Below are 26,241 nucleotides of genomic sequence, written 5' to 3' on the forward strand. Positions count from 1 at the left end.
TCTCTCCCAGAAAAAAGCTAACAATTTCATCACTTCACATTTTAACCGTTATCTTTGTCAATTTTTACAGACGCTACACTCAAACCTGTTGCAAGCCGTGGACCAGCAGCATCCTGTTGCCTTCAAGAGTAACCATCAGAGCCAAGAGCAGCAGCATCATTCTCCAAGTGGCCAAAATAACGGGAAAAGTGCCCGAGCCAATCGCCGTCGCCGCCGTCGCAACAAGCAGCAGCAAAATTCGCATCAACCTGACGCCTTCAAGGAGCCAGACGACACGCAGATAACACCGAGCACCTCCACCTCCACTCACGCCACGCACTTGCACACGCACAACCATAGCCAGAACCCGGACCCGAACGACACTCATAGCCCCAAGATGCCTGCCCGTTTTGCCGAAGAAGTAATCACCGCCGAGCCCGCCACTCGTGCCGCACCCCAATTGGACCTGGGTGGCGGACACTATGTGCCGCGGCAGACAGCGCTGAACGATGAGGTGGCCATCACTGGATTCTCCGGTCGGCTGCCCGAGAGCTCCAACATCGAAGAGTTCAAGCAGAATCTGTTCAATGGCGTGGACATGGTCAACGCTGATCCCAGACGCTGGGAGAGCGGTAAGTTAAGCAGAAATCCTCTTAAATCCCTCAGCTAATGTTTGGCATTCGATCTCCTTGCAGGTCTCTATGGCCTACCCGATCGGATGGGCAAGATCAAGGAGAGCGATCTGGAGAACTTTGATCAGCAGTTCTTTGGCGTGCACCAGAAGCAGGCCGAGTGCATGGACCCGCTGCTGCGCATGCTGCTCGAGCTGACCCACGAGGCGATCATCGATGCTGGTCTCAATCCCACCGATCTGCGTGGCTCACGCACTGGCGTCTACATTGGCGTCTCCACCTCGGAGACGGAGCAGCACTGGTGCTGCGATGCCGATCGCGTGAATGGATATGGCCTGACGGGCTGCGCACGCGCCATGTTCGCCAATCGCATCTCCTTCACGTTCGACTTCAAGGGTCCCAGCTACAGCATTGACACTGCATGCTCCAGCTCGCTGTATGCCCTGGAGCAGGCCTTCTCCGACATGCGCGAGGGCAAGATCGACAATGCCATTGTGGCTGGCGCTGGACTTATTCTGAAGCCCACCATGTCGCTGCAGTTCAAGCGGCTGAACATGTTGAGCCAGGATGGCAGCTGCAAGGCCTTCGATGAGTCTGGCAACGGCTATGTGCGCTCCGATGGCTGTGTGGTGCTGCTGCTGCAGCGCACCGCCCAGGCCAAGCGTGTCTACGCCTCCATCCTGAATGTGCGCACCAATACGGACGGGTTCAAGGAGCAGGGCATCACCTATCCCATTGGCAGCATGCAGAATCGTTTGATACGCGAGACATACGAGGAGATCGGGCTCAGCCCCAACGATGTCGTCTATGTGGAGGCTCACGGCACGGGCACCAAGGTCGGTGATCCCCAGGAGGTCAACTCCATCACAGACTTTTTCTGCAAGAATCGCACCAATCCGCTGCTGATTGGTTCCGTCAAGTCCAACATGGGACACTCGGAGCCCGCTTCGGGTGTGTGCTCCGTGGCCAAGATCTTGATTGCCATGGAGGAGGGTGTCATCCCAGCCAATTTGCATTACAACAAACCCAATCCCGATCTGTATGGCCTCGTCGATGGACGTCTCAAGGTGGTGGACAAGAATCTGCCCTGGAACGGTGGCATCATTGGCCTGAACTCGTTTGGCTTTGGCGGTGCCAATGCTCACGTCATTCTCAAGTCGAATCCCAAGCCCAAGGCGCTGACACCACGTGACAGCGCTCCCAAGGTGGTCCTCGCCTCTGGACGCACCTTTGAGGCTGTCGAACAGCTGCTGGAGTCGGCGGCCGGACATGCCGATGATGATGAGTATCTGCAGCTGCTGAATGACATCCACTCGAAGCCCATTCCGCTGCACTACTTCCGCGGCTATGGCGTGGTCAGCAGCGGCAAGGGCACCCTGCAGCGCGAGGTGCTGGAGTACACGGACGAGAAGCGTCCCGTCTGGTATGTCTACTCGGGCATGGGCAGCCAGTGGGCCAGCATGGCCAAGGATCTGATGCGCATCGATGCCTTCGCGGAGACAATTCAACGCTGCGCGGATGTCCTCAAGCCCGAGGGCGTCGATCTCATCGATGTGCTCACCAGCTCCACGGACAAGAGCTTCGAGAATATCCTCAACTCCTTCATCTCGATTGCCGCCATGCAGGTGGCCCTCACCGATCTGCTCAGCTCGCTGGGCATCCATCCCGACGGCATTGTCGGCCACTCTGTGGGCGAGCTGGGCTGTGCCTATGCCGATGGCTGCTTCACACCCGAACAGACCGTGCTGGCCGCCTACTGGCGTGGCAAGAGCATCCTCGACACGCAGCTCTCCAAGGGCAAAATGGCCGCTGTGGGACTCAGCTGGGAGGAGGCGCACAAGCGCGTCCCTGCCGACTGTTTCCCCGTGTGCCACAACAGCGAGGACAACTGCACCATCTCCGGACCGGAGGCTTCGATTGAGGCTCTGGTGGCCAAGCTGAATGCCGAGGGCGTCTTTGCCAAGGCCGTCAACTCCAGTGGCTACGCCTTCCACAGCAAGTACATCGCGGATGCGGGCCCCAAGCTGCGCAAGAGCCTGGAGAAAATCATTCCGAGTGCCAAGAACCGCACACCGCGCTGGGTGAGCACCAGCATCCCGGAATCCGCATGGGGCACACCCGTGGCCAAGCAATCGTCGGCCGCCTATCATGTGAACAATCTGCTGTCGCCGGTGCTCTTCCACGAGGCGCTCCAGCATGTGCCCAAGAACGCCATTTCCATTGAGATTGCACCCCACGGCCTGCTGCAGGCCATCCTCAAGCGTGCCCTGGGCCCGGAGGCCACCAACCTGAGTCTGGTGAAGCGCGGACACGAGAACAACGTCGAGTTCTTCCTCACGAATGTGGGCAAGCTGTTCGCTTCCGGCGCCCAGCCGCAGGTTCTCAATCTGGTGCGTCCCATCAGCTATCCCGTGGGTCGTGGCACGCCCATGTTGAACTCGAAGATTGGCTGGGATCACACCCAGAAGTGGCTGGTGGCCAAGTTCGGCAAGGAGACCTCGTCCGGCGAGACCATTGTCGAGGTGGATCTGTCCAAGGAGGAGGACGCCTTCCTCGTGGGCCACACCATCGATGGCAGGATTCTGTTCCCCGCCACGGGCTACATGACCCTAGCCTGGATGACCTTTGCCAAGATGCGCGGCGGTGAGTTCCACAAGACGCCCGTCGTGATGGAGAACCTGGTGTTCCATCGCGCCACGATCCTCAACAAGAGCGCGGTCGTCAAGTTTGGCATCAACTTCTTCGATGGCACGGGCGCCTTTGAGATCTGCGAGAGCGGCAGCCTGGCCGTGTCCGGCAGGATCAGCATCCCGGAGAACATTGAGAACGAGGAGCTGCCGCTAGAGCAGCAGACAGCCAGCAAGGCTGCCCGCGAGCTGGCCACCAACGATGTCTACAAGGAGCTGCGTCTGCGCGGCTACGATTATGGCGGCATTTTCCGTGGCATTGTCAAGTCCGACACGGTGGCCTCGGCGGGCCAGCTGCAGTGGGTGGACAACTGGATCAGCTTCATGGACACCATGCTGCAGTTTAGCATTCTCAGCAAGAATCTGCGGGAGCTCTATCTGCCCACGCGCATCGAGCGCGCTGTGCTGAATCCGCTCAAGCACTTGGAGCTGCTCGCCGCGCTCAGCGAGCAGGAGCAAACCGAAACGGGTCTGCCCGTCTCCTGGTACAGCGACATCAACGTGATCAAGAGCGGCGGCGTGGAGTTGCGTGGCCTGAAGGCCACCCTCGCCCAACGTCGCCCGGGCACACAGGCGCCACCCACCCTCGAGCGCTATCACTTTGTGCCGCAGGTCAACACCAGCGAGCTGCACGAGAACTCGGAGAAGGCGCGTCTGCACGCCCTGGATGTGGCCATCCAGCTGATCATTGAGAACTCCAGCGGCGCCGTGAAGCTCAAGGGCGTGGAGCTGGCCAATGGCAGGAACCCGGATGTGCTGGTGGCCAATCGCCTGCTGCAAATCATCGAGGGCGAGCCCGTGCTCACGGGCGATGTGGCTGTGGTGACATCCAACAACAATGAGGAGACCATTACGGCTGCCTTGGGTGATTCGGGTGTGCGTGTCGTGTCCAAGGATGTGCTGCTGGAGCCCGTAGAGCAGAACTGTCACTTTGTCTTCGGCATCGATGTGTTGTCACGCCCCGACACCAAGACCCTGGAGAACTCCATTGCCAGCATACGCGAGACTGGCTTCCTCATCCTCGAGGAGACGCTGGCCACCTACAACAAGACGGGACGTGCGCTGCTCGAGAAGTTTGGACTGGTCGTCGTGCAGGAGCAGAGCTTGGGCGCCACACGCGTCCTGGTCTTGGCCCGCCGCATCGTTGATCTGAAGAGCCGCAAGTCTGTGATCGTGCAGGTCACCGAACAGAACTTTACGTGGGTGGATGAGCTGAAGGCTGCCTTGCTGACAGCCTCCACGGAGGAGCAGTACGTCTATGTGGTGTGCCAGGGCGAGGAGTTGTTCGGCGCCGTTGGCCTCATGACCTGCATCAAGAACGAGAATGGCGGCAAGCTGGCTCGCCTCGTCTTCGTGCAGGATGCCAAGGCGGAGAAGTTCTCGCTCACTGCGCCCCTGTACCGCAAGCAGCTGGAGAAGGATCTCATCTCGAATGTGCTGAAGGGCGGCGCCTGGGGCACCTTCCGCCACTTGAAGCTGGAGACGCAGCAGGCCACGCTGCAGGTGGAGCATGCCTATGTGAATGCTCTGGTCAAGGGCGATCTTGCCTCGCTCAAGTGGATCGAGGCGGCCAAGGGCCAGGACACCGCTGTGGCCAGCGATAAGAACCTGGAGACCTGCACCGTCTACTATGCGCCCATCAATTTCCGTGACGTGATGCTGACCTCCGGCAAGCTGGCAGCCGACGCTCTGCCCGGAGACCTCGCCGAACAGGACTGCGTCCTGGGACTGGAGTTTGCCGGACGCGACTCTCAGGGTCGCCGTGTCATGGCCATGGTGCCGGCCAAGTCGCTGGCCACCACCTGTGTCGCCAGCAAGCGCATGATGTGGCAGATACCCGAGAAGTGGAGCATGGAGGAAGCCTCCACCGTGCCCTGTGTCTACTCCACAGTGTACTATGCGCTGGTGGTGCGTGGACAGATGAAGAAGGGTGAACGCATCCTCATACACGCTGGCTCCGGTGGAGTGGGTCAAGCAGCCATCTCTGTGGCTCTGGCTCACGGACTCACTGTCTTCACGACTGTGGGCAGCAAGGAGAAGCGCGAGTTCCTGCTGAAGCGGTTCCCCAAGCTGCAGGAGCGACACATTGGCAACTCCCGCGACACATCCTTCGAGCAGCTGGTGATGCGCGAGACCAAGGGACGTGGCGTGGATCTGGTACTCAACTCGCTGTCCGAGGAGAAGCTGCAGGCTTCCATCCGCTGCCTGGGACTCAACGGACGCTTCCTGGAGATTGGCAAATTCGATTTGAGCAACAACAGCCCCCTGGGCATGTCCGTGTTCCTCAAGAACACCTCGTTCCACGGCATTCTGCTGGACAGCGTGATGGAGGGCGAGGAGGAGATGCAAAACCAAGTCGTCAATCTGGTGGCTGAGGGCATCAAGAGCGGCGCTGTGCTGCCGCTGCCCACGACCGTCTTCAATGACCAGCAGGTGGAGCAGGCCTTCCGCTTCATGGCCTCCGGCAAGCACATTGGCAAGGTGGTCATCAAGGTGCGCGACGAGGAGGCTAGCAAGAAGGCGCTGCAGCCCAAGGCGCGTCTGATCAATGCCATTCCCCGCACCTACATGCACCCCGAGAAGAGTTACATCCTCGTCGGTGGACTGGGAGGATTCGGACTGGAGCTGACCAACTGGCTGGTGTCGCGCGGTGCACGCTTCATTGTGCTCACCTCCAGGTCGGGCGTGAAGACTGGCTACCAGGGTCTGATGATTCGTCGCTGGGAGGAGCGTGGCGTCAAGGTGGTCATCGATACGAACGATGTGACCACCGCCGCTGGTGCCAAGAAGCTGCTGGAGAACAGCAACAAGTTGGCGCTGGTCGGAGGCATCTTCAATCTGGCTGCCGTGCTGCGGGATGCTTTGATCGAGGATCAGTCGGCCAAGGACTTCAAGACAGTGGCCGATCCCAAGGTGACGGCCACCAAGTGGCTGGACCAGTACTCGCGCAACATCTGCACGGAGCTGGACTACTTCATTTGCTTCTCCAGCGTGTCCTGCGGCCGTGGCAACATTGGACAGACCAACTACGGCCTGGCCAACTCTGCCATGGAGCGGATTTGCGAGCAGCGGCAGGTGAGCGGCTTCCCGGGCACAGCCATTCAGTGGGGCGCCATCGGCGACACTGGCCTCGTGCTGGAGAATCTCGGCGACAATGACACCGTCATTGGAGGCACTCTGCCACAGCGCATGCCCTCCTGCCTGCAGACCATCGATCTGTTCCTGCAGCAGCCACATCCCGTGGTGGCCTCCATGGTGGTGGCCGAGAAGCGCAAGTCCGACTCGTCGGCTGGCGTCAGTCTGATTGCCACCATCGCCAACATCCTGGGTCTGCGCGACACGAAGAACATCCAGGATGCCGCCTCGCTGGCCGATCTCGGCATGGACTCGCTGATGAGCGCTGAGATCAAGCAGACGCTCGAGCGCAACTTTGACATTGTGCTGTCCGCGCAGGAGATTCGTTTGCTCACCTTTGGCGCCCTCAAGCAGATGGATGGTGGCGCGGATGCCAAGTCTGTGGCAGCTCCTGCCGCTGCGGCAACCAATGGAACTGGAGCTCCCGCAGATGCCACCAGCATCACCTCGAACCCGTCCTCGCGCACAACCAGCCCACTGGGCGATGGCACACAGGTGGTGTTCACCACAGCGCTGATACCCACAGAGGCCATCGTGCGACTGGAGACAAAGGCGCCGGCGAACAGCAAGCAGACGCCAATTTTCTTCATTTCACCCATCGAAGGCTTTGCGTCCGCGCTGGAGCCGCTTGCCAAGCGACTGGAGGTGCCCGCCTACGGGCTCCAGTTCACCGATGCCGTCCCCGTTGATTCCGTTGATGCTGCCGCCAGATTCTACATCCAACAGATACGCACTGTGCAGCCCAAGGGACCCTACAAGCTAGCTGGCTACTCCTTTGGCTGCCTGCTGACCTACGTGATGACCGCCATCCTCGAGGACACCAACGAGGTGGCCAATGTGATTATGTTGGATGGTGCGCCCACCTATGTCAACTGGTACACGAGCAGCTTCAAGCAGCGCTACACAGCCGATGATTCCAACAGCAATCAGAGCTATGGTCTGGCCTACTTTGGCATTGTGCTGGCCAACATTGACTACAAAGCGGTAAGTGGAGAGGAACCCCTGGGTAATAGCTGCAGGAATACTCATCGTTTGTTTGCTCTTTATAGCTGGTGCGACTGCTGCTGGTCATTCCCACATGGGAGGAGAAATTGGAGCGTTTTGCTGAGCTAATGAGCGTTGAGATCACACAGCCCGTGGAGACGGTGAGCAAAGACACAACCAGCTTTAACCTGGGAACCTTTAAGAACATTCTTTGTGCTTTCTTTTACAGATCAAAAAATCTGCCACGCTGTTCTACAAGAAACTGGAGCTGGCCGACAGCTACAAGCCCACGCTGAAGCTCAAGTCGAATGTCACGCTGGTCAAGCCCACAGAAAACTCTGCTAAGCTGGATGAGGACTATCGCCTAAAAGAGGTGGGTTAAACATAAACCCATCAGACTGGAACTTTATTAACTTTTGCCATTATCCTTTAAGGTCTGCACAAAACCCGTTGAAGTACACACTGTGGAGGGCAATCATCGCACATTCCTCATAGAGGATCAATCGCTGACGACCATCCAGAGCATACTGAAGCGTCTGTTCAAGTAGAGGCTTAGCATAAGAGTGTTGTGGATGTGGCAGCCGCCCCCCTACCTACAAAATCTACACACATCACACATCCAATACTCGTGGAGCCACAAACAAAGAAAACTCTCACCCAAATGGAATACAATCACAGCGCAAATCGCAACGCAAGCCACGCTAGTTAGCACATATTTTAGTGAATGAATTTACGTTTGTCGAGAATCGCTCTCTTTAACCATTTACGCACAGCTAAGCAGCTCCAAAAGTTACAACCAAAACTCGTATCGAATCGGATGTTCTCCCTTACAAAACTTAACTGCCGTCTTGCAGCCTCTGTGGTTGATTAGGTCCAAAAATGTCAATCTACAGCTGCTGCGATTCCCAGGCAGTTGAGTGGGGAAGAGATCCACATTTAAATCAAACTTAAAGCTTTGTGCACAGTCGACATTCCTTGAGAGCTGGCCACTAGTTGTCACCGCCCAACCGCCCCCCCACACTTACCAAATATATCTTATATGCTCTATCTCTAACGTATATTCTAGTATAATAATTCGTAGTTCGTAAGCCTACAGTCTGTAGTCGCGCATGTAATGAAATTCATTCCTTCGATCTAATCCCAACACACCCACACAAGATTTGTTACCTTAACTCTTGATGTATAAACTAATCGATCACTCATGAATATTGTGGATATTAAAATTACACCATACTAAAGTTTAATGGAAAATCAAAATGTGTTTTTATTGGGAGGGAAATTTTCATTTGTTTTTTTTTCAGAGGGGTAAATGGAGCACTCGTTGTTTTCCAGTTTTCTAGCTGTTTTCATATCTTATTCCTTTACTCCATAAATCTGTGTGTAAATACATATTGAATACAGAAATATATCAATATTTAAATGCATATTTGTACCCATATTTACATAGATTGATTGCTGTCTGTCACAATAACCTTCTTGTCTGCTGTCGATTGTGTCTGACCTAAAGCGAAAATCTCTTATCTGGATGTAGCTTGTGGGCCATTACAAATAGCAAGGCGCAGTAGACTTTGCAACGATTAAAAACCCACAAAAATAATGCGTTTTGTCGGTAACATTTCGCGCGATTTTAAGCGCGCAATTGTTGGCGTCAATAATCGCGTACAAATTAGGCCAAAGGCTGGAGCGACTTTAAAGCATATTTATGGGCTGGCAAAGAATGTGCCGTAACAGCAACAAAACTAAGAACACTGTACGTTATGTACATGTTCTAAATCTACATAGGATCTCAGTATGTGGTGGCATTTGGTGCCGTTTTCTGTTTTTAAAATCAACGAGAAGGGACGTGTGAGACGCTTCTTACGCGTCAAAATTTGTATACCCGGCACTCAGTACTACATCTGCAACTTAGCGGTTATTTGTCAAATTTTACATTTTTTCTTCATCTGTCATCTACATCAACATCACTACTCACGCCAAAACGCTCCTTTAGCTCGCCACCCTCCTAGAAACACACACTGCAGAGTCAGGGCAGAGTCGCGGCAGAGGCAGCGGCAGAGACGTGTCAGGGGCAGAGGCCAATAAACTAAAGTATCTGGCTGAAAAGTTCCCAATAACAAAATAGCGTAGGACAGCCCTATCCTGCAGTCCTTGTGGTCCTTGATGGACTCAAGCGATACCGGAGACTCGTACCTTCGCCAGGAGGCATGCCATGTCCTGATCCGACAGGAAACAGCCGAGTTATAGCGTTGAAGGGGATTATTTAGAAAAACAATATTCAAATGGCATTATCCTTAATGTCCTAGCACCCGAAGTGATTCGGGACATTTTCCCGATCCCAAGGAGGCGTGACATGTCCTTTTTCGACAGGAAACAGCTGAGCTATAGCCTTGTAGAGATTAAAAAGAAAAAACAACGTGAAAATGGCATTATCCTTAATGTCCTTGCACCCGAACTGGTCGCAAAGGATCCAGGACATTGTGCCGTACACGAGGGGGCGTGGCAGATCCTGGACGGACTACAAATAAAGGAGAAAACAACAAAACAAATCTCTCCTGTTATTTTTGTCAAATTTTGACAGTCACCTCTTTGCACAGTGGCGCCCACGCGATGAAGACGGTCATTTCTGGAACTAAAATAACGTAGTTCGAGAATTGGCCGATCTGTTTTGGGACGCCACTGTGGACTTTTGAAATTGCTTCACTGAAATGGCCGAAAACTGGAAAATTTTCAGACCAAGTACCAGGCGAACAGAAGTCAGCAGAAGGTAACTGGTTTCCATGTTTTTTCACTGTGTCAAAATCTGGATGCTATGAAACCGCAATTAATTTTAGTTACTTGGCGACTGTTCGCCTGGTACTTTGTCAGAAAATTTTCCTGTTTTCGGCCAGGAAACAGGAAACAGGAAAATTTTCCTGTTTTCGGCCAGGAAACAGGAAACAGGAAAATTTTCAGACCAAGTACCAGGCGAACAGAAGTCAGCTGAAGTTTAAATGTAGCGAACTCTTTTCCACACCACCAGCATTTGGTAGAGTTCTAGGCGCGTTTTTTTTAACGTGGTGTCCCCAGTAGGCCTACTCCACACATCCCAAACTTCAAATCAAAATCGATTGTATCCTAAAATATAAATTGCTGAAAATTATTTGTAAATTCCACAATAAGACACCAAAGATAATAATAATTACTTTAGTGTTCATTCCATGTGTAAATATTGTTCGAGTGTGCTTCCGTTGATGTCTATCCACTGACTTTGCTCAATTCCTTTTCCACTGATTCCACTCCTTGGCCCATTTTGTGTATGCATTGGTCTAAAAAGCCCAAATTTATGACTTCACGCCCTTTTGTAAAAGGGCGAAAAACTTACACTTTTTACTTAAATCTAACTTAAAATATTCATCACTTTATGCTTAAAATTACTCCGAAAATAAAAGCCAGAAAATGTTTTATTTAAAATTTGGAACTTTTTAGTTTGATGTGTTGACTGCACCGACTGAATATTTCCAGTATTCTCACACGTAGCTGATACTGACAGCTGGGATTTCAAGGGGCATGGGCTACTGGGTTTAAATTTTTGCTTGTGAATATCTGGGAACATGAACTGAGTGCTGCTAATATTTAACAAATATAATTCCGAGAGAGCTAAGAACACCTCTTTGGAGGCAGCTGTTTAAACAGAAGAAATACTCTGAATACCACATCTAGCTGCTCTAATTCTTATGAATAGTTTTATTAAAACCAATACTCTAGATTGCGTCTGAAAATGTCGACAAACAACGCCCAAACATTTTGCCTGAGCTTGATGGCGTTTTAAAACGCTTGCAAACGCCAATTAAACTGCGACGACGCGACTTTAAACGCCTGAAAGTGCGAACCCCGTGCGAGGGAGCGTCGGACATCGATAGCGAGTCATTGCTCGACTTTTATGACCCGGCAACGACGCCTGATTGGGCCTTTATGTCTGTGTTTTTGCGCGATTCCTCCGATAGGAGCACGTTTTAGACAATTGGAATTAGCCGAGAAAAAGAACCAGCGGACAAAGCGGAAAAATACACAAGAAAATCGAGTTGGTCTGGGTTGGGTCTGGGTTGGGTGGAGGAAATCATATTTACATTAATTTCTAATCGCTGCCGTGTCCGGAGCTAAGTGGCCCAGTCAAACAGCTTAGCGGTGTGGAATATACGAGCATATAGTAATACTTCGTACTCATATTTATACCTTCCTCTCGTGCTCGGGTGCTTATCAGCTGTGGGCACTGGCACTGGCACTGGCACTCTGTCAGCGATAACAGCACGCGCCCAGCCGCCGCTTTGGGCGCCTCTCGGCTATAGAGTTGAGCGGAGGAGAGTAGTATAAATATTTGGCAACGTTCAGTTTCAGTTTCTGAATAACGCGCGACGGAATCGGAGTAGTTCGTATGTAAATATCGTTACTCTATTGCGTCTTTAAGCTAATTAATAATATTAATATTAATAAATAATCCAGCATAAACTAAAAACAATCCGCTGATCGTTGCTTTTCGGTTATTCGTTGATCTTTGGACGCTCTGCATTCACATTTGCATATACTGAGGTCTGATCTGACCGAAATCTGTTTTGACGCTTGACATTGGAATATCGCGCTGGCGAGTGACATTAACAAAGAAAAAATGCTACCAAATCCGAACTGAATCCCTAGTTGAAGCATGTTTTTAGATTTGTGGTAGGTTAGTAATATTGTGACCGGCTTTAAAGGTGTTTCGTATAAGCATTTCTGCTCGCTGGCCCCCTTATTTTCTGAAACTTTTTCGGGCTTTACGATAGTGCGTTATCAGGACAAGTTGGTAAGTTTCTTAAGAGATTATTGCTTCATTGCACTGAGTTTAATGAGGTTTAGGTGTTGTACTTTATATTAAATTTTTTTTAAGTGAAAATAGACCTGAAATCGAGTATTGTGACACCACGGAAGTTGCTCTAATTCGGACGTGGAATTTATTAGATTTATTTCTTGTAAAGTGTGTGTTGAAAGCGAATTTTTAATAACAAATACAGATCAAATGGAATATAATTTATAGAATTTCAAGCAAAAAATTTAAGGCTCACTTCTGGGCATGGCAGAGGATATTTTTAAACGGCTGGAAGGTGGAAGGCTAGGTCTTGAGAGAAAAGCAAAATGAATCTGACCAAAAAGTGTCTGAAAGTCTTTATAATTATATTCATATTGCCAAGAGTCAAGTCCTTCAAATATTAGCTGAAATCTCTGAGCAAAAATTTGTATTAAATTCTGTCTCTAAAATGCTTTTTTCTATAGCATAATAATTGCTACGAACAAAAGTCATTAATGAGGATTTTCCGTTTAAACAAAGCAAAACTCTTCAAACAAGTCTCGCTCTGAATAGATCATCAAATTTTCCGCAGCTGTGTTGATTGATAAAGTATTGACCAGAGCTGCGAGAGAGATACACAACAACCCAGACACCTGCTTGAGTTTATTTTGGGGTGGCACAATCTCAGCTAGTGAAATTCAAGGTTGGAAATTAAATAAGCATTAGGATTTTTTGTCAATTGCCAAACAAAAAAACCCCAAACGTGCACACGTCCCGACTTATCTGTGCCAAAGTTTCCAAAATCAGGGCACAATAATCACAAGACAAAGAGACCTTCAGACAGCTGTTTGTTATTGAAGAACTCTTGGCAGATGATGACGATTGCAGGCCCCGAAATCTAATCCATGCATCGCAGTTGCAGGCATCCGAGACTAATTAGTTTTTGGTGTGGGAGGAGTGGGAATTGAGTTTCGGTCTCAATTGCAATATAAATCTTTAGCTGTCAGCGGGCAGTGGTTGGATTCGCTGACTAATTGAATTTATAGATATTTGCACAATAGTATTAAATCAAATATTGTTATCTAAAATTAAGTATTCACGCATAAATTATTGATACGATAGAGAGGGGAAAGTGAAACGTGTAGCACAGTCGGTCGATAGGTCGTTCGGCTTTCCAGTTCCCAGGCGTAATTGAATATTTATAGACCTACATTTCGGATGCAGTTGAGTCGTTTTTATGAGTTATTAAGTGCGAATTATTTTCAAATTTCTACCAGCTTTCGACTGCCTTTAATTAGAAAATAATCACGAAAAAAACGGCACTGCTTACTGATCAAGTTTTGAGGCTTTCAGTTCTGATGCGCAAATTCTGAGCAGTGCAGCAAATTCTCTGATCCAATTCTCACGCTGAATAATTAATTAAAAAGTGGAAACACAAGACATGCGCTGCTGTACAATGCAAATTAGGTACATTTTTACATTTTACAGGAAGCTGTTTAGTATCTTTCAACAGATAACAGCGGAGCTTACCTTGATACGTCTCTCCACTGGACACTTGAATAATAATTTATGAAGCTAATCCAGAGACACCTGCAAGTCGGCAGTTCCTAGTTGACCCACTACCGCAGCACAGCGCTGCCATATCCAAACAGAAAGCTTACGTCTTACGTGCGCCACAAAGCTCTCTGGGTGGAAAACCATTTCAAAATTGTCCAAGAATAGAACAAACATTTCGAAAAGTTTCACAATTGCTGGATGGCAGAAATATCAGAAAATATGCAATCAATAAAACAACTCGCAGATCTGATGGAAAGAATCTCAGAACCCCCATCGCTCGGATCAACACTGAGCGCGTTTTTATATTGAGCTCAAGCTCTTGGACTCGCTTGGACTCTCTTTTGGACTCGCTGGATCTGCTGAGATTAGCCGCACACACGGCTTTATCCAAAAAGCTGCACAATGTCGAGCGGCATTGGGGCCATGTGAGTGCGAAATGTGTCGCCCTCTCCACTCAGTCCGCGTGTGTGGCGATTCCGAAACCTAAATCAGAGACGGCGGATTACAGCTTCCAGTTCAGTTTCTGTCGAGCGAACCAGAAGAACGCTTCTGCTTCTGTTTCTGCTGCTGCCTCTGTCCCTGCCCACTGCTGTACGGGAAGCGTGCAAAAGTTCAAACAACCGTACACCGTGCCCGTGCCCGTGCGCCGTACAAATAAACTAGATTGCAACGGTGCTGCCCGATCTGTATTTCTCTCTCTGTGTGTGTGTGTAATGTGCCATTGTGTGGCTTAGTCTAGCGTATTCCTACGAGCACTGCTATATATAGTAGCGCCAGAAGTCGCTTACGCGCATTCGAACCTCAAACATCTTGGGCCCACAACAAAACGGTCAAACGAAATCGAAGTCGAAACACGAAACTCGAAACCGATATCGAAAATACAACAAATACAAGTAGCGCGCGCCCGTCGCTCGTTTCCGGTGCGTGTGTGAGTGTGTGCTGGCGAGAGCAGGAAAGATTTCGCTTTGGTTTTGCGCAAAAACCCTGATCCGCGCATTGATCCGATCCGCATCATAAATGTATGTTCCTTTCATTTAGGCGTTACAACAAACCACCCCCACCACAACAAAAACGAAACGAAACGGAGAAAACAAAATATCAAAAAAAAAAAAAACAAAAGCTCATCGCACTCTGTTGCGTTGCTCTCTTTTGCGCGACTCTCGGCTCAGCGCTCACGCACCCACGACGCCGCAAGCAGGCAACAGGCAGAAAAGCAAGAGCAGAAGGCACAAGCAAAAACTGCTGCTAATTTGGAACGGTAAACCAATGTTTTTGCTTTTGCATAAATTTATTACAGTTCTAGTACTACACGGTGTGTGAGTGTGCGTATGCGTGTGCATTTTTTGTTCTTGTGTTTATCGCTGTCCCCTGTCCACCCACGCATTTTATGCTCAGCGATGAGTTTGTAATAAATTGTAAGTCGATAACTGATGGCCATGCAACCGGCGAGGAAGTTCTATCTAATCTGAGACATTTGTTTTGCTACATTTTGAAAGTGCTTGAAAAGATTAGTGCATGAAAATTACATTTAATCGTGGCCCAATTCACTTTAATTCGTGCAAGAGGTTCCATGACATTTTAGACACAATCAGTGCAGCCGAGCAAATGGGGTTAATGTGGATAGCGAAGTAGCACTACATTACTTACATTAATCTCAGAAGCGGCTCATAGCAGTAAAAGTACTTCTCGTTTTTATTGTAGAGTAAAATATAGAAGAGAAAAAGGTCTAGGTTTGATTGCAATAAATTTAATCTGTGTTCCATACTCGCAGCTCAAATCAAAATCTGTATAAAACAGGCACCACTCATTTTTATAGTTCACTGCAGATAAGAGCCTATTAAATGTAATATATCTAAAAATATGCCTTCCTCCATATGCATGTGATATAAATATATTATGGTTAAATGAGAGCTAATAAAATAAAAATAAACCATACCAAAATCATCAGTAAATTCAGAATCGTATCTGGAACAGTCGATAAACAGATAGAGCCACAGACACAGACAGCAAATCAATTATGGCAAACAAAAATAAATTAGAAAAAATCAAAACTCAAATCCCCGAACCCCTTTGTGCTGTTTCTCAAGTTTCCTTTCATTATAAAATAAAAATCTTCGCTATGAATTTCGGTGTTAATATTATATTCAGGAAATAAAAACATTGAAATTATATTTCACAAGAGTTCAGTTCACTAAATGATAACCTAAGTGTACCACAAAAGGCGCTAGACTATCAGCAAATGTGAAATAAAATGTTTGCCGGGTATTTCTTTGTGCCAAAACTCTAGCATTAAATCGCATAGAGACGATTATTCAATCTGACAATGACACCAAAGCGAGAGCACTTAGATGCTGATAATGTGCCAAGTAAATATTGGACAAAACCAAGCTGTAAAAGATGTACTCTGTCCATTATCACAGTCAGCTGAAAGTGATTTCGAAGCACGTCACAGGCAGAACTCCTTTGAATCACTCGCAGAGATCGTAAAGCTTTAATCATTTTCAAATACATCAGCTACATATATCGTAAAGCGTGGAAATTCGCGAAGATTAGAGAGAGTGTTTGGTTGGATCTTATCTTTCTATTCCATCAACCATTCGCCCAGATACAGCTTGAGACTAGGCAAACCTAATTAGCTTAGTAACTCGTCGGTAAGTCGGATGACTTATACTGGTGGGACTTATCAAGAACCTTGCTAAAAATTGAACATGAGTCGTTGTCGTCCAATTTGGCATTTGAATTGTCACCCGTTCTTTGTCAATTAGCTGACATAATTGGAGTACAATGTGCAGCAAAGAGGGAGGATTTGGATTTGAATTTGAATTTTGTATTTATATTTGGATGGGAATTGGAGGATGGATGGATGGATGGATGTGCCTTGCTGACATTGCATTGAAACGCCATTTGGCCCACTTGGGGAGTTTGAACTTGAAATCATCCACTGCTGAATGCTGAATGCTCTCCTCGAATCTGTGCATATGCGTATGCCAGCTACAAATTACGAGTAGTCATCCATCCATTTGGATGCAAACCATCCAACCATTCAACCACCATGGACGGGCTACCTAAACGAGGAAGTCTTGCTGGGCGGCCGTTGCCTCAATGAGCCTCACGGCGGGGCATCTATTTAGCCAGTGGCATCCACCACTTTGATTTAAATGCGAATGCGCTTGACCCAAACTGCAGTTGCAGCAGCAGCAGCGACAGCCTCCCCAGCAGCTTGGGACCTTCGCCCGAGGCCCCCAGCAAGTCGTGTGTTTAATTATCGCACATACGCCGCGATGTCGAGACGGGGAAAAAAACTAAAACCAAACACGAAAATCACAAACATCCTGCACTAATTCCAAAAGGGGTGGTGGGGCATCCAGGGTTCCGCCTAATTAGCGAGCAAAGCCATTCCCCGTCTATGCATAATTGAGAAGACAGACAGACAGTCAAGTCAGACAAGTGAGAGCAATTCATGAAGTAAATCAAAGGCTGAATTTACAAATTTCATTCTACATTCCCTTAGATGTAATGAAAACCAATGCGGGAACATAACAGTTTTTTGTGGAATATTTTCACAGAATAAACTTAATTCTAAGCTTATTTTGAGAACCCATCAAAATCGAGTCAAACTTAATGATATTATGGCTGCACAAGGGAAACTTGAAAGGCAAATTTGGCAACCAGAATTATGAATATTCAAATTGATTTGATTGGAAAATTTTGTAGCTATCAAAACTGGTGTAAATATTGCTGACTGTGCAGATTTTTAGTAACTGGAACTTTTTGATAGCTACACTTCATAATTAGATGCACAAACTTAACCTGTTTAAAAGACTGACTCATTCGACTCCAAATTTATTTAAAGAGTCATTTAAAAATGGATTTAAAATCGGAAATTGTGTGACTTCTTTTTGAATAAATTATGTGATTATATCCGGACACTAGAACTACATAACTTAAGCGGTTTTAAAGGCACATGAAGGAGGAACAAAGCACTGACCATAACTGGATAGAGGATGATAGCTTATTTATAGGTTTGTTTGCATAGATCTATTAGCAAAGGATTGTCCATATTTATTCACATAATTAAGCACTTTACCAAGAGTGTTTTGGGAATGGAATTCTAAGAAAAGGTCACATAAAAATACTCTAGAAACAATAAAACAATCCCACTCCTAGTTATTGCATCATAATTTTGATCAGTGTCTTTGCTGCCCTCTCCCTTTGCCCCAGCTCAAGCTGTGCCCCTGACCTCTTCATGGGTGGGGGTGTACAAGTTCAAGACCGTGGGGTAAGGCAAGCAGTCAGCCAGGCACTGTCTATCCTCCGTTGAGGCTTGTGCGGGATCACTTTCGCTTTTTTTTGTTTTGTTTCGGTGGCATTTTAGTTATAATCAAAGCTCTTGTGCTGCGTTGTTGTAGCTGTTCGAGCTGTGCCTAAATTGGATCTATTAAGTCACTTGAGATAAGTCAGGGAGCGTCGGACTTAAGTGTCCGCTGGAGGGCCACTCACCACTCAACGCGCAGCACAGACTGTCACACGTTGACGTTGAGCTATCAGCAAAAGAGCTACGCTCTCAGGTGATCGTCATAAATGTGGGACAGCCGACAACTCAAAAGAGCCGAGACAAACAGGCAATAACAAACCATATCCGTAACGAACTATATATCTTATGATGGGGATATGTTTTATGGTTTACTGAGGGACAATAAAGGATTTACGAGGGATTAGCGCTGAGATGAAATGTGAGCCAGGGTGTGGGTTGGCTGGGGGACTTACGTGAGGATTTACTTCATTTTTAAAGGAAAATAAATAATAACAAACTATGGTAATTATTGCAGGATGTGTTATACAATTTTTGATACTTCTAAAAGCCGAAAGATCATTCAATTTTTGGCTGTTTTACTTTTCTTTCTGCGAAATTCTCAGCGCAACAATCAATGAGCGTTCCTCCTATAAGCACACCCCTTAGGCACTCTCTACTTAATGTTATTAAGTAAAGGAAAGCTGTATGCGCTAGTACAATCAAGTGATAGCAGCTCCACAATGAATATACAATTATAAGTACAATCATCAAGGCAGCAAGACAATGCCCAAGGTCCGCTTTCACCCTGGTCGGGTGCATACTGGAAACAGTCAGATTCTGATGGCTCATCCGATAAGACTACTTGCTATACATCTATGAGAACTATCTGTTCTATAAGCTACTCATAGGCACAACATTAGGACTATTTTCTTGGCTTTTGCTGTGGACAAAACTAAATATTGATAAGGATTGTGCGCCAACTGCTAATAATTCTTTGCATTTATATTTCCCGACAGCCCAGGTCCCAGTGGATTGTGGACTTAAACGTTGATGTAAATGTGCAACTGGATTATGCAACAGCAGACAGGCGGTGGAGAGCGAGAGAGGTGACAGACGGAGACAAGAGATTGACCAGACCACACCAGAGATAGACTGAGCGAGTAATTATCAGTGGCAGATTATTATCATCATCATCAAGAGCAACAGCAGCAGCGGCAGCTGCGATGCAGCAGCGGTAACACACAGATCCGGAGAGGATCAGTGGGGCACTCTCTGTCTGTTCCCTCTCGCTGTTCCACGCTCTTCCAGCCGGAACCCAACAATGCCCAGGGCCACAGTCACGGATCGCCTAGACCGAGACCATTGTGAAAACAGTTGAACAGCGCCGCGTACAGGTTGAGGTTGCGCTTGGCGGATGCGATTACGGCAGGACTAGTCCACGGCAAACACATATCCGGAGTGGAAATTATCAGCAATTAAAGCAAATCAAGGCTGGCAGCAGGCAGCAGCCCTTCAGCTCAGATGCTGACCACAGAGATGGGCACAGCGGCGGGGCCCAAGCCGATTATTGTCAGCAGCAAGCCACAGAAATCTCATTGCCAAGGCCCGACGCCGGCGTCGGAGCAGCAGCTCCTACAGCACCATCAGCAGCAGCAGCAGCAGCATCCCACCCACCTGCACATCCACACACATGGCCATGGCCAGACGACACACTGCGAGAAGTTCTCGCCGGAAACGCCGCGGCGGAACCTCCACGAGCTGCTGCTGGAGCTGCTGGACATGCTGCTCTCCTGCCTGGTGGTGGCGCCCTGCGTCATTGCCTACTGGCGCGGCACCTGGGAGCTGATGGGCGTGATGCTCTTCCCCAGCAGCCTGCCGCTCTCTGCGCTCTCCTCCTTTCTCATCGGCGGTGTGGGGCACTTTGTGTTCACCATCACGCAGAACTTCTTCAAGGAGCACATCCACCCGGACAAGCGGCGCCTCACCTACTACACCGTCTCGCGGCTCTACACCGCCGTCTTTGGCATTGTCTGTGTCAACATGTGGCGCGGTGCCTGGATGCTCTGCGACTGGCTGACCAGCGTCGACTCCCTCATCATTGTCTCCGTGGTGACGGCCATCGCGCTCATCTTCATGGTGGCCACGCGCACCCTGAGGAACCTCGGCGCAGCGCCCTACACGGTCACAATGGATCACAAAACGGACTATTTCGATGTGGGCACCATGTTTAAAATACCCGTAAGTTCAAGGAACAAAAGATTGCATTAGATTTATTACTTTTAAAGGCGATCCAATTGGATATCCCATCCCATATTTCTGGTACTTATATTTTGAACGAAGTTCAACCCTAAGAAAGGACTTAAATTTTGACTTTAACTTCTTGGAATCATTGAAAATCTTCGTTAAAGTATGGTAGACATCAGGCTATCAGGTTCATAAATATTTCTTCCACAGGCTGTTAAGGATCAATTGATCAGATCTCTTCCTAAAATTAGCTAGCGATCAGTGATTCACGCAATTTCTTAAATATTTAATTTCATAATGAGTGCAATGTACGTGCCGACGACATCTATGAAATTAACTTAAAATTGCAAACAGCCAGTGCTGCAATAGTTTCATATTTTCCATATGAAACAACCTTAAAAGTTTCATAGAATCCGCCCGTCTCTGGTTTACAGCAGCCACTGCTGGTGGTCTCATAGCTGCCAGCTTTGATTGTTCATAGCAGCCACCTCTCGGTTATTTCATGGACCATCTTCATTTCTACGTGAAGAAAAACTGAGCGAAGTTGTTCACAGACAAAGTCCGACCGCTTTTTATCGCATTGCCTACACATGCTGATCAAGAATTTGCATTCACATAAACTTTATGGTGCCTTAGATAGTTGCTGTTAAAACATTTTTAAGTGCACGCTTAATAAAAGCTACAAAAGTACCATAAAAATGCAGTTTAATATGCTGCTGACTCGTGTAAAGGTGTTTTACCCGTAATTACAAACATTAGTACAATATTTCATAAGCTGATTAAATTATTTCTTAAAATTTACAAGCCAACTAAAAGGCTATTACTGACTGCTTTTGAAATTATTGGCACGTGTGTCCCATCAAATGTGCTAAGTACTCAGTATCATTAGGCGAGTCTACTCCATAAATATGTAGACAAACAAATACATAAATGTTTACATTTATGTCTTGAACCCTAAATATATTCTTCCCTTTACTATGCTTCTCCCAAAGGGCTTCCATCAACCTGGCCTCTATGTGCTGGACACACTCTTCTCGGTCTTTGTCATTGGCAGCCTGGTGGTCATCGCCTGGCGCGGTGTCTGGGGCATCTTTGACTTGACGCTGTTTCCCAAGGACAAGGCCAAATCGGCATGGGGATCGCTGGTAGGTCAAAACTTCTTAGACAAATCCTTTTACAGCTTACTAAACGTTTTATCTGTGCAGCTCATTGGATATTTGACTGTCTTTGTGACATTTCTGATACATCCACTGATGCGCTATGTGTGTCGTCGGATAAGCGGCATCCTGAAGCTAATCATTTGCGACATTTACTATCTGATGACATTCTTTGGGGCGGTGAATGCTTGGCGTGGGATCTGGAATCTACTGGATGTGTATCTATATCCGGGTAAGATTTCCCTGAACACTTTCCCCCGAATTACCCATGCTGAATCTTCATCTGATTTTTAGACAATCGACTGATGAGCTTCTGGCTGACGCACATCATTCCCTTTCTGCTGCTGGCTGCCATCAAGTGCTCCAACTCCATCCTGGTGCGTGGCGTGTTCATTGATGGCGATGGCACTGGCGCCGAGAGCGTTGACATTCCCATAAACTATGTGCGGCTGCACTTTCTGCGAGAGCGACGCAAAAAGGTGTCACAGTCATCGACACCGCCGCCGCACTATTACCTGAAGCCGGAGCACGCGACGCTCGGGCGGAGTGCGGAGAAGGACAAGGAGGCGCAGAGCAGCCTCATCGAGAAGCCACATGCCAACGTGCAGATCGTTTAGCTACGTGCCGCGTTCGTTATTGTTTCTATGTTTAGCTGTTAAACTAGTTGTACGCTTGAAATGCCTTAAGCCTAATCTTAAATCACGTCTAACGAGCTTACTTAAGAGTCAGATGCGTAGCCTAAGCCCACTCGACCTAATTCTAGTTTGTTATCCTACTCATAATCGTACGCCTTATCCTGTATAAAAGTTAACCAACGAAGAATAGGTTTGTGCCTTTTTTCACTGCACTTTCGACAAGTTTCACGAAGTTAGTGACGAACGACGGCGCACCATCGACACACCAAATCACAACCCACCACGCCACAAACCCCCCACAACTCAGCCAATACACGCACCATGGTGAAGTAACTAGCTGGCACACACCGAGATACGATTACGAATATAAATATTGTACATTATTCGTATTATAAAATCAAATGAATAAATCTTTGTAAATATATGTAAAGCAAACACTGGGGGAAGGCTTTTTAACTGGGGAATAATTTTAACTAGGGAATTTAGGGGGATAAAGAAGAGGATGCTCTTATGAAGCTTGGCCAGGTAAAGATAATATTTCGTGCAGTTGCACACTGCAAAGGCTACCTGCAATACGTTTTATTAGTAGTCTTTGGTGTCTTTGGTTTCGTTTTGTTTAAATTATCAAATTATAAAGCACTTTTAAAAGTTCTAGCCTTTGTTTTTCCACATTAAATATACATATGTATAGTCAAGGAAGACACTATTCGAACCGCAGGCAAGGCTAGAATTTATGGCCGTCTGTTTTTATTCAACGAAAATTGCAATTTCGCTTTCTACATAAACGAAAAATACAATAAAATAAATAAAACAAATAAATACATATGTAGCCCTCTCACAGCCCAAGCAATTCGCCAGCTATGAACTTGTCATTCCTGGCATCACAATAAAATATATAGAAAGCGAAATCGCAAAAGGAAGGGGCTGCTAAAACGTACAACCCATACATATCCACGTTGTTCTGGGTCAAAAACAAACGAAATCGTTGATAAATTGAGCAACAAATCGAATAAATACCTTAATGGTGGCATTTATTTTAAATATATTTAAACATACAAATGTATGTGCTATATATTTGCATTCAAATGTACGGTAATGTCTACCTGTAGGGCACATCTGAGCTCTGACAGCGCACATTCTAACGAGGACCGCTCTCTATCTGAAAGTACATTGAAGTGTTCGGCTCATGGTTTATTAATTAACCGAATATTTTGGAATATCGTATTTTAAAACATAGTCCTTGCGTTCGTACAATTTCCAGATTTTTTGGAACATTCAAAGTTCAATATTGTTCATAATAATATCTTAAAATCCAATATTGCTCCTTGCTTTACCGAAATTTACACTACACGCAAAGAGAAGATAAAGATCTACCCACATGCCGTCATTGTGGACCTTTACGATCTTTCGTTCTCCCTTAAGCACGACACCCCTGTAGCGCGAAGATCTTATTATCTTAATCCTCAAAAACACAGGCACCTGCATTTCCTTCCTTTATGCCCGCATAATTACCAAACGCCGTAGAGCCCCTAATAATATTCGAACTATAAAATAGAAATGTGTAGCGCATTGCATGTGCAGGTATCAGCCGAGGCAGCCAGCCAGCTGTCTGTGGGGCGCCCTTCTTCAGATATCTCCTCCTCTGTCTCCGTGTCTCTATTGTCTTTGCTTCAAAAATAATAGCAAGAACAAAAAGCAAACAGACAATCGGCAGCTAAAATAAATACGCAAATACAAATCGAAAACGCAAAATAGAAAGCAATTGATATTGCGAGCAGAGCGCCAATTTGCCAGCAACTTGGCATTTTAGTTTGAAATTTGCGACGGTTTGCTGAAAATCAACGATCGCGATCCGCGGCAAATAAAATATATATATTTTTTCTGACAATTTTTGTGGCAATTAAACCTTGAGGGACTGCGCTTTGGAATAATTTAGAATTTAAATTTGTGTAGTTAAAGCAAAGGGAGAGCAGGAAGCTATACAAAATCCCAATCAAGAGAGTTTTCAATTTATATAATCGAAAAGTGCGCAGCAGTTGATAAAGTTTCAATCGATTGCACTCGAAATGGGCATTATTCCGGATATACGCCAGCTGGTGACGCTGGACTTTGAGGTCTACGGACATGTGCAAGGTGTGGCCAGGCAGGACCAAGAACGGTTGGGCGCACGGGGCAGAGCTCAAGGCTGCAGCTGCAGCCAAAAATAAACCCAAAGTAGCTGCTTACTTGGTGGGGCCACAGCGGCTGTCCTTGGCTTTGTTTCGGCACTTTCACTAGACTGCACAGAATTTAATATAGTAATGAAGAAATCTGTACAATTGCCAGGTCTGAATCTAACGAAAGATACACGCGATCGCTGCACCAAGGCGGGCATCACTGGATGGGTGAAAAACAGCAAGCAGGGCACAATTGTTGGCAAAATGCAGGGACCCAAGGAGGAGGTGGATAAGATGTATGTAGCACAGGCACTTGGCCAAGACATAATTTATTATAAACTAATTAAATCCATTTGCTGCAGGATCACCTGGCTGTCCACTGAGGGTTCGCCAGGCTGCGAGATCCAACGCTGCGATGTGCGGAATCAGAGCAACCTCAACCGACTGGATTACAAGGATTTTGCCATTAGATTTTAAATGTGCTGCTGCCCCATCATATCAACATATGGTGTGGCTTGCACTTTTTGTGTTTGTTTTGTGCACTATTTCGATAAGTTTGTAAATAATAAATAAAAACGCTAAGTCCCCCGATGCGGCAGTCACTTGAACAACTTTTGGGCACAGAGTAAAACAGCGCACGATGCACATACGGAGCTTGAAATCTATTTAGTTTTCAATACAGAAGCGTAACGTAACACATCGTCGACTTATACTAATATGCGTACACCTACATGGGGGCCGTAGGGTCGCTTAGCAGGACTGGAAACGGCCGGCGGCCTTCATGCGCTCGAAGGACTTCTTGGCGTCGTACTTCCTACAAATTGCAAATGAATTGATGAATGTACACAAGACACATAGATGATTCTTGTACTCACTGGTAGAACTCGGCGTAGGCAGCCTTCTTGGGGTCGTTGACAAGCATCTTGTAGGCGACGGTGATGATGGCAGTCAGGCCCAGGGACACGGCCAGATTGCGCTTGATGGTGGCATTGTGCAGGCCACGCAGAACTGGGCCGGCGGCGCTGGCTGCAGAGGTTGCTGGAGCGTTGGTCATCTTACGGCTGGCTGCAAGGAAAAGAAAATTATTTGTATTGGTCACGAGTTACGTAATTTTCGCAGTGCCATTTGCGCAGTGCACGTAGAACTAGCAGCAGGATGCCCACCAATAACTTGCTATATGCTGAGAATGTATAGCAATTTTTAGATCGAATAAGACACCAGAATTTGTGTTTACCTAAAAATTAATAATTTTACTCACATTTGCTAAAAATTCTTTCGTCGAATACAGTGTGACCGCAGATTAATCGATGTAAAATACCGTGAGACGCTAAAAATATACCAAAATATACCATCTAAAATTTAAAATATACCAATGAGAATCAAATTCGTCGATTTTGAGATTCTGTCTTATATTCCCAGCTGGTTAGGACTTTTATAACTAAAGCTATAATTTTAACCGATTGACTGATACATTCTTTACAATATTTCTTATTTAGAATAACAGAATAACTAATTAGTTAACTGTATTAAAAATTAGACTGAATGATAAAAGACTTAACCCTCTTAACACCCCTTCACATAAAAAGGTGTACAACATTTTGACATTTTTCTTGTAAAATCCTCAAACGTTTAATTTAGCAGACTAAGCAATATGGATTAAACTATATCGTTAATATTACTTGAAGTCAATTTCAAAGCGAAGTCGAAACATCCAGAAGAGTCCTGTATCGATAACGATATACGTTCAAATCAGTGCTGCAAAATGCACTCCTTTAGCACTCCACTTATATATAATATGAGATACCATGGGTGAGTTACTTTTAAATTGTATTGAAATCTTTAATTCATTAAATAAATCCAATTTGCACTTGAAACTCCGCATTTTAATTTAATTATTTTACAGTGCTGGTCAACCATCATATGTTATCCACGAAAACGCATCCCTGTGGTCATATTTAGTGTATTCTCGAAACCAGCAGATTG

At 47.0% G+C, this 26,241-nt stretch overlaps 4 protein-coding genes across 4 annotated transcripts; 3 read left to right on the forward strand and 1 right to left on the reverse strand.

The window, feature by feature from the left end:
- Window positions 1-70: 70 nt before the first annotated feature.
- Window positions 71-8,470, forward strand: LOC117900024 (fatty acid synthase). The gene is made up of 5 exons (XM_034810211.1): window positions 71-611; window positions 675-7,417; window positions 7,483-7,578; window positions 7,647-7,790; window positions 7,852-8,470. Exons 1-5 carry the CDS (start codon window positions 377-379, stop codon window positions 7,963-7,965), a joined length of 7,332 nt encoding a protein of 2,443 aa, XP_034666102.1. The 5' UTR covers window positions 71-376; the 3' UTR covers window positions 7,966-8,470.
- Window positions 8,471-14,502: 6,032 nt separating this feature from the next.
- LOC117901284 lies at window positions 14,503-22,286 on the forward strand. The gene is made up of 5 exons (XM_034811977.1): window positions 14,503-15,030; window positions 19,083-20,304; window positions 21,303-21,455; window positions 21,516-21,699; window positions 21,762-22,286. The coding sequence occupies exons 2-5, from the start codon at window positions 19,588-19,590 to the stop codon at window positions 22,082-22,084; spliced, it is 1,377 nt and encodes a 458-aa protein (XP_034667868.1). The 5' UTR covers window positions 14,503-15,030; window positions 19,083-19,587; the 3' UTR covers window positions 22,085-22,286.
- Window positions 22,287-23,920: 1,634 nt separating this feature from the next.
- Window positions 23,921-24,828, forward strand: LOC117901785 (acylphosphatase-2). Its single transcript, XM_034812694.1, has 3 exons — window positions 23,921-24,235; window positions 24,428-24,554; window positions 24,621-24,828. The coding sequence occupies exons 1-3, from the start codon at window positions 24,169-24,171 to the stop codon at window positions 24,733-24,735; spliced, it is 309 nt and encodes a 102-aa protein (XP_034668585.1). The 5' UTR covers window positions 23,921-24,168; the 3' UTR covers window positions 24,736-24,828.
- Window positions 24,829-24,899: 71 nt separating this feature from the next.
- Window positions 24,900-25,655, reverse strand: LOC117901784 (cytochrome c oxidase subunit 6C-1). The gene is made up of 3 exons (XM_034812693.1): window positions 25,517-25,655; window positions 25,134-25,323; window positions 24,900-25,072 (listed from the first exon to the last, which is right to left on the reverse strand). Exons 1-3 carry the CDS (start codon window positions 25,608-25,610, stop codon window positions 25,009-25,011), a joined length of 348 nt encoding a protein of 115 aa, XP_034668584.1. The 5' UTR covers window positions 25,611-25,655; the 3' UTR covers window positions 24,900-25,008.
- Between the last annotated feature and the right edge of the window lie 586 nt (window positions 25,656-26,241).

The sequence above is a fragment of the Drosophila subobscura genome, chromosome U, assembly GCF_008121235.1.
Source record: "Drosophila subobscura isolate 14011-0131.10 chromosome U, UCBerk_Dsub_1.0, whole genome shotgun sequence".
In the NCBI taxonomy this organism is placed as follows: domain Eukaryota; kingdom Metazoa; phylum Arthropoda; class Insecta; order Diptera; family Drosophilidae; genus Drosophila; species Drosophila subobscura.

Excerpts from the sequence above, each read along its gene's own strand:
- LOC117900024 (XM_034810211.1), top strand. The coding sequence starts at position 377 with ATGCCTGCCCGTTTTGCCGAAGAAGTAATCACCGCCGAGCCCGCCACT. Across the intron at positions 7,418-7,482 it reads CCAACATTGACTACAAAGCG|CTGGTGCGACTGCTGCTGGT; the intron begins GTAAGTGGAGAG and ends TGCTCTTTATAG. Across the intron at positions 7,579-7,646 it reads TCACACAGCCCGTGGAGACG|ATCAAAAAATCTGCCACGCT; the intron begins GTGAGCAAAGAC and ends TTTCTTTTACAG.
- LOC117901284 (XM_034811977.1), top strand. The coding sequence starts at position 19,588 with ATGCTGACCACAGAGATGGGCACAGCGGCGGGGCCCAAGCCGATTATT. Across the intron at positions 20,305-21,302 it reads GCACCATGTTTAAAATACCC|GGCTTCCATCAACCTGGCCT; the intron begins GTAAGTTCAAGG and ends CTTCTCCCAAAG. Across the intron at positions 21,456-21,515 it reads AATCGGCATGGGGATCGCTG|CTCATTGGATATTTGACTGT; the intron begins GTAGGTCAAAAC and ends TTATCTGTGCAG.
- LOC117901785 (XM_034812694.1), top strand. The coding sequence starts at position 24,169 with ATGGGCATTATTCCGGATATACGCCAGCTGGTGACGCTGGACTTTGAG. Across the intron at positions 24,236-24,427 it reads GGTCTACGGACATGTGCAAG|GTCTGAATCTAACGAAAGAT; the intron begins GTGTGGCCAGGC and ends TACAATTGCCAG. Across the intron at positions 24,555-24,620 it reads AAGGAGGAGGTGGATAAGAT|GATCACCTGGCTGTCCACTG; the intron begins GTATGTAGCACA and ends CATTTGCTGCAG.
- LOC117901784 (XM_034812693.1), bottom strand. The coding sequence starts at position 25,610 with ATGGTATATTTTGGTATATTTTTAGCGTCTCACGGTATTTTACATCGA. Across the intron at positions 25,324-25,516 it reads CGAAAGAATTTTTAGCAAAT|CCAGCCGTAAGATGACCAAC; the intron begins GTGAGTAAAATT and ends TTTTCCTTGCAG. Across the intron at positions 25,073-25,133 it reads GCCTACGCCGAGTTCTACCA|GAAGTACGACGCCAAGAAGT; the intron begins GTGAGTACAAGA and ends TGCAATTTGTAG.